At 42.8% G+C, this 7,101-nt stretch overlaps 1 protein-coding gene across 1 annotated transcript in view; it reads right to left on the bottom strand.

Annotated features, from left to right (window-relative positions):
- Positions 1-7,101, bottom strand: part of SLC71A1 (solute carrier family 71 member 1) — a gene marked incomplete at its 5' end in the record, with an annotated part of 42,900 nt that overhangs the window by 6,559 nt on the left and 29,240 nt on the right. The window contains 1 exon segment of the mRNA XM_014584376.2: positions 427-539. Within this exon segment, the coding sequence (XP_014439862.1) occupies positions 427-539 (113 nt within the window).

The raw sequence follows: 7,101 nt of genomic DNA, 5'->3' as shown, positions 1-7,101 counted from the left end.
AGAGCGTGAAGCCAAAACCAAAACAAAGACCTCTGCATTTCTGGTTTGCCTTTATCTAATCCATGCTACTAGATAACTTTTTCTAACCAGAAAAACAAAACTAAATGATGCTTTCAGGGCCTTACTGCTGTTACACGCATGTTCCTAGTGACAAACTGATCTAATTAAATGCACCTTAGAGATCCAAAAGCTTGATGACCTTATTATAAAATTCAGTCTCTCACTTAGCAATAAGTCACCTTTCTGTCCTCAAGTCATTCAAGGACAATATATATCTATACCACAAGTGGGAGATTTGTATTATATACACCTGGAAAGGGAAAACATCGTGAGAGAAAGACTAAAATATACTCCTTACTTGGGAAGCAAATAAAAACAAAAAAGAAAACGCCAAGATGAAGAAAATTAACTTCAAAATACACTTACCAAGGTTCTGAACCGAAGCCATACCATGCCAGCTGTAATATTTGAAATCCCAGACCCAATAAAATGGTGTTCTTATTTCCAATTGACCTCATAAGTAAACTCAAGACTATGGTCTGGAAAAACACAAAGACAAAAAGTTTATCAGAATAATCATTTTTTCTTTTGAAAAATAAAATATCCGGTGATGTCTCCATTTATAGTGTAAAAGGCCTGCTCTGGCCTTTCTACAACCGCCCTGAGCAGTGCGGTCACTGCTCCAAGCTACAGAAGCAGGTGGACAGCCCCTCTGCTGGTATAGACGCAGATTCAGAGAGGAAAAAACTGAAAAACAAGCAACAAACAAAACCACAAACTCTACACAGTACATGAGAAATAACTCCCCCGTGGGGCGTGGCCATGCACGCACAGACACCTGGTATGATTTTCAAGTTGCTGGAACGAGGACTGGAACTGTGAAGTCCGTCCGTGGGATCCGGCCACTCTGACCTCCATACATACCACCTGCTGGCCCCTAGGGGCCACTGAAGTCTGGCCCCTAGGGGCCACTGAAGTCAGCAGCTATGAGCTGTAGTGTTAGTTCTAACCAGTGATTTGGAGTTCTGTTTCGTAATAGCTTTAAATAAGTTAGTTTGAGTTAGCCCTTACGCTTAATCCCCAACTACAGAACTACTGACAGTTTGGGCCAGCAGGCTGTACGGAGATTAAGGTGCTGGATCCTACATGGCCAACTCTGAGGTTCGAGTACTGGACCTGATGGCTTGAAAATCATGCCAGGCACGTGGGTTTTCCTGCCCAAAACCCTGAAAGGAGACAGGAGGAGAAGGGATTTTGGTATGGCCATACCCACTGGGGGGTGAGTTCTTGCTTTCTCTGCCAAGTACAAATGCCCTACAGCAAAAACGACAAAAAACTGACAATGAAATGATTATCCAAATGTTGTTCACCTAAATCAGTCTGTTGAAACCACAGTGCTTTTAGGAACAAAAAAACAGGTTTAACAAGTATGATTTGGGGAAAGTAGAGTATAATGAAGAGCACAGCCTGGATCACAATCTTGGCTCTACTGGTGTGACCCTGAGCAAGTCACATCACTCAGAGCTTCTTTTACAAAACGCAAGATGAGAGCACCTATTTCAAAACCTTGTCAAGTGAACTTAGTGAGAGATTGTTTTTTAAGTGCTTAGCATTGTACCTGGCACATGGTAAGCATTAATAAATAATATCGTGAATGAGGACTTTCTGCATTGACTTTTCTTTAAAAGTTAACAGAAATTCAGCAATGATTGAGGACATCAGATGATGTTTCTTTGCTATTTTAACTTAAGTTTTAAATATAATATATAAGATAGGTCCATGAAAGAAGTGAAAATAATTCAGAAAATCACTTTTTATGACTGGTAACACTCTAAAACATACAATTATAAAACAAAGTAACTTAAAATTCTTTAAGTTGAGTTAATCATTTAAGAGTTAATCAGATGTACTCACATATATGCTAGTGAAAAGCAAATGAATATTGTTTTAAGGATATTGAACAATTAGGACTTACTTTTTCCCTCTAAGACTTTTGCTTAATCACAAGAGTTTAAAATTGAGTTCAAGGCTTGGCTACCATGTAAGATTAAATTCTCTGGCAACCACAACAAAAAGAAACTTACCCAGCACCAGCAATTGCCCCCCAAAAAATAACTAACTAAAAGAAACATTCGGTCACTCTTTCTCTCTAAGCTGGTACTTTAAAGTCTGACAAGTGTGCTAAAATGTTTTAAATTGTGATTGCCCCCCAAATACCACCTACATGATCTTGTTATTTACTTCTTTTAAAAAAAATTATTTATTCACTCGTTTATTTTAATTTGACCTGAGAGAGACACACAGAGAGAGAGAGGGAAAGTAGGAAAGCAAGCCACCAGGTCCAGGACTTGATCCATGGTCAGCCACGTCTGGCACCTTAACCACCACGCCACCTGCTGGTACCTCTTGTTATTTACTCCTAAATTAGTAAACAATATGCTTCTCTGGCCTGTGAGTGGGACCAGTGACCAAAGTTATAAAATAACCAAAAGAGGGGTGGGCCAAGTGGCATGGTGGTTAAGGGTGCCGGACTCCCACATGGCCAGCCACAGTTTGGGTCCAAGACCTGGTGGCTTGCTTTCTTGCCTTCTCTCTCTCTGTCCCTCTCTGGTAAAATTAAAATAAATCAATAAAGTTAAATAAAATAATTATTAATAAAAAATAACCAAATGATAAGAGGATGCTATCAATAGTATCTCAACTTTATTGGTGGAATATATGAGATATTGGCTTCAACTAGTTATGAAAATGAAAACTGATTATATATCCAAAGCTCTGGCACAAAATTAGCTGGGAGGGAGAGGGAACTATAATGCAAATGTCTCTCCCCAAATCTATTTCTCTCCTCTCAAAAGCTGTGATTCTTTTTATGCTCTGGGGACTCACAGGGCAGAAAACATTCCTTTTCACTGTTGCTAAACAACCTAAGAGGAAGAATTGCTACTGAAAAATAGAGATTGACCTGCGATTAAATACCTGCCACCTCAGCCGGGAGGCAGGGACCTGAAGAATGCGGGCTGGCGAGCTGGCCGAGCCAGAGCAGGCTGCACAGGCCGGCAGGCTGGATCCCTTGGAGCAGACAGTGTTCCAGGCCCGCTGGTCTAAGGAAGCTGACACCTCCCCAACACGTATCATGACTGTTACCAAAAATGCTTAAAAGCCCTTTACCTGACTCTGCTAGCCAGTAAGTATTCATTTACGGAAATCAATGTGTTTCCCTCTGTGGGAAGCTATTCTCATAGAATAAATCCTAATTCAAATAAAGAAGCTCAGAGAGCATTCCTAGCCCCATTTTCATTTTACAGACATGGTAACTGAAGCAAACGGGTAAACATATTTTCTTAAAGTCATGAGATGAATCATTGAAAATAGAATTCAGAAAACCCAATCTCTCTGGCTAGGGCTAGCGTCCTGTATACTGGGTTCCTGGGACAGGCCTGGTGCTGTGTGGAACGTCCTCTCATATCTCATCCCCACATCCCATCTGTGCTCCAAAAAGGACTGCGACACCAATTATGTGACACTAACTGGGGATATTGATTTTATTCTCAAAGGTAGAAACTTTTATTTACCTTTGTATCCCCAGCATCTAGTGCATTCTCAGTGTTTATGGAAAGTACACAGTTTGAAAGGTCATGATAGTCTCAATGGAAGAACGGAACAATTTACAGTGTGCTTGACAAAAACCTTGCTGTCTGTCCTTTAGTTTAATATAATTCTCATCTTCAGAAGAGAGAACAGAGTCCCAAAGATTAACTAAACCAAGATGGCATAGCTGATTAACAGCGCTGACATCCGCTTTGGTCCACTTGTCAACAGATATTTGTTCAGTTCCTAAGTTCAACTTTTATTTTAGGTCTGAGGACGCAATGGGGAGTTAGTCAAAGTTCCAGTCAGCAGCGATTACTTCTAGGGGAGGGACGACAAACATGAGCATACTGATTTATCAATGTAGATCATTCCAAGTGGTAGCTGTGTGAAAACTAGCATAGTACAAGCCAGCCAGGGAAAGCTCTGCGAGGTGACATCTCGAGGGACGGGGGACTGTGACAGTCTTGGGGAGAGACAGCGCTAAGCAAGGGTGAGGGCAAGTGCCAGGGCCCGGGAAAGGAGCTTACTCAACACAGGGGAGTGAGGAAATTAAGGTCTTGTTAAGACTTTGTATTCTATCCTCGTTGCAATGGAAAGTGAGTTTTATATGGTAAAGAGGCACGACTAAATTTATATTTTATGAAATTTCCCTGCCAAGTGGAGAATGTACTGTAGTGGGGCCACAACAGAAGAGACCGGAGAGCCTGCCACTCCGATGGACTGGGCTCCCTAGTAACGGAGGGCATGAGCAAAGCTCCAGTCAGGATAGATGTGGGAGATGGTGAGGGGGAGACTGGATGCAGGGTCAGAAAGAAAGGAATCACGAATGACTCCCAGGTTTCTGACCCAAACCAGAAGGAGACTGAAGGAGACAAGGAGTTCTGTGTGGATAGATGTGGGAGATGGTGAGGGGGAGACTGGATGCAGGGTCAGAAAGAAAGGAATCACGAATGACTCCCTGGTTTCTGACCCAAACCAGGAGGTAGTGCTGCCACTGAAGGAGACAAGGAGCTCTGTGTGGGGAGGAATCCAGATTTTGGTTTTGGGGTCGTTAAAGCCCAGAGGCCCAGCAGATGTGCCAAAAGCTGAGACTGGCCCAGACAATCAATTTGGGAGTCAGCAGCATAGAGAGGAGTAGAGAGGAGAGTGCTGAGGGACAACGTGTAAAACCAACTATGCCTGTGTCTTCGTATACATTTAGTGTGAGTGTTAGAACTGGTATCAAAGAAGGAATGGGTCTAGAACAGCCAGAAAGAAAAGGCTCCAAAAAGGAATACAACTACCTGGCTCCCCTGGGAGGTAGGTCTGTCCCACATTAATAGATGTTATCACTTTGGGGAGAAGCTACAGATCTGTAGTTACACATAACACTTCCCAATTTTTTTTTGAGAGATTTTTGCTATAGGATGCATGTGCTCACAAGAGACAGAGACAGGAAGTAAGAAATCACCCCCCAGGGAGGATGGCCATGCCTCAATCCCTTTTCCTCCATTCTTCTCTCAGGATTTTGGGCAGGTACACACATGCGCCCAGCATGAGTTTCAAGTTTCTGGGTCCAGGACTTGAACTGGGGCTGGCCATACAGGAGTCCAGCGATGTGACCATTATGGCATGTTCCAGTCCTGCTCACTACTCATTCGAAAAGGTTTTATTTTTTTATTTTTTTAAATTATTTTATTTAACTTTATTATTTATTCATTTGTTTATTTCAATTTGACCAGAGAGGGACAGAGTGAGAGAGAGAGAGGGAGAGAAAGTGAGAAAGCAAGCCGCCAGGTCCAGGACTTGAACCACAGTAGGCCATGTGGGAATCCAGCACCTTTAACCACCATGCCACCTGCCGGCCCATTTGAAAAGGTTTTAAAGCCAGTCCCGTGTTCTGGTGATTAAAGGAGCCAGATCCCACGTAGCCGACTGCAAGGCCTGAATTCTGGCCCCAGTAGCTTGGAAACATGCTGGTGTGTTGAACATGTACGCCCCAAATCCTGACAGGGCAGAGAAACAGAGAAGAGAGTGGCATATGACCATGCCCCTTTCTCTCTGTTTCTGGTAGGTACTAGTGCCCCCTAAAAGTTGTTCAAATACTATGGGAAAAAAATAGTGTTCTTAAGTATAGGGTGCTAGGGTGACATAGAGAAACATGACATGATCTTGACCTTGCACTGACTCAGAGCTCTACTAGACTTCACAAACTACTGTAGCAAAAATAACTAGGAAGCAGGCCCAGCCAGGGTGGCACAGCAGTTGTGCAATGTTAGAAGCCACATGGGAGATCAAGGTTTGGTCCCAGAACTGATCTGTATATGCCCAGTGAACATGCCAATGGATCCTGACTGGCTGGGGCAGCCTGGCGGAATCGAGTTGTGAGACCCTGTTTGGGATGCATATCTTTTTGTCTCTGTCTCTTCCTTATTAAAGAACGGAAAAAAAGAAACAAAATCTATACAGTAATAGATATGCTCAAGTTAGTACGGGAACCCAGAGAAGGGATACTTATGGTGGAAGAGGAGTGGCACAAAGCATATCAGGAACAAAGGCACAGGGGTGAAAAACGTAAGAGACGTAAGTAGGGAGCTACAAGCAGCTCCGTGCTCCTGAAGGGGAGGGAGAAAGACGCTGGTCTTTCCCGGGTTTAAGAAGCCAACAGAGGTCAAAAAATGGTCTACTTCTGCTAATAAGAATTTAAGACAATTCCTCTGTATTTGGGGCTCTATACATAATAATATCATGTATAGTAGTATTTCGTATAATGAAATAAAATGTAATTATTGGGCCAGCTCTGTGGCCTGGTAATTAAGATAGCCAATCCCACATGGCCAACCACACTGCTCAAGTTCTGGTGCTGGTGGCTTGAGAAACGCGCAGGACATGTGTGTGAGCATGCCTAAAATCCCAAAGGCGGGAGAGAAGGAGGAGAAGGAATCACAGTGTGACTATTCCCCACAGAGGGTGCTTTCTCCTCTCCCTCTGTCTCTCTGTGGTAAGCACAACCCTCTAGCAAAATAGATAAATAAGGCCAGCACCTAGCCTGGCGGTTGAGAAGCTGAACCCCATATGGCCAACTGAGTGGTTTAAGTCCTGGACCCAGGGCTTGAGGAACACACTGGGTGCATGTGTTTGCTCAAAATACTAGAAGGAGGGAGAGATAGAGAAGAGTATGAGGATGATCACTCTTCATTAGAGGGATGCTTCCTCACATTCCCCCTCTCTGTCTCTCGAGTACATATGTCTTCTGGCAAAAAAAACCTAGATAAATAAATAAAAAAATAAAAATTCAAACTTATAATTTTTAATATGTACATGCAGACTACATACTCATTTACCTGGGTTTGAAGTCCTATTAATTTCTCATTTTTATTTATTTATTTATTTTTAATTTAAAAAATGTGTATCTACGTAGACAGCAAGAGCTACATGGATACTTAAGGACCTCACCCCTTGTAGATCCTTGGTTTGTATGAATCGAGACTGTGCAAGCAATGGGGCTGGAGGGCTGCTTGTTCTTTCCCC

Source organism: Tupaia chinensis, unplaced genomic scaffold (assembly GCF_000334495.1).
Source record: "Tupaia chinensis unplaced genomic scaffold, TupChi_1.0 Scaffold146687_1, whole genome shotgun sequence".
Classification (NCBI taxonomy): Eukaryota; Metazoa; Chordata; class Mammalia; order Scandentia; family Tupaiidae; genus Tupaia; species Tupaia belangeri.
Note: the sequence above shows the minus strand (reverse complement) of the source record. Positions and strands in the feature narration are given on the sequence as shown.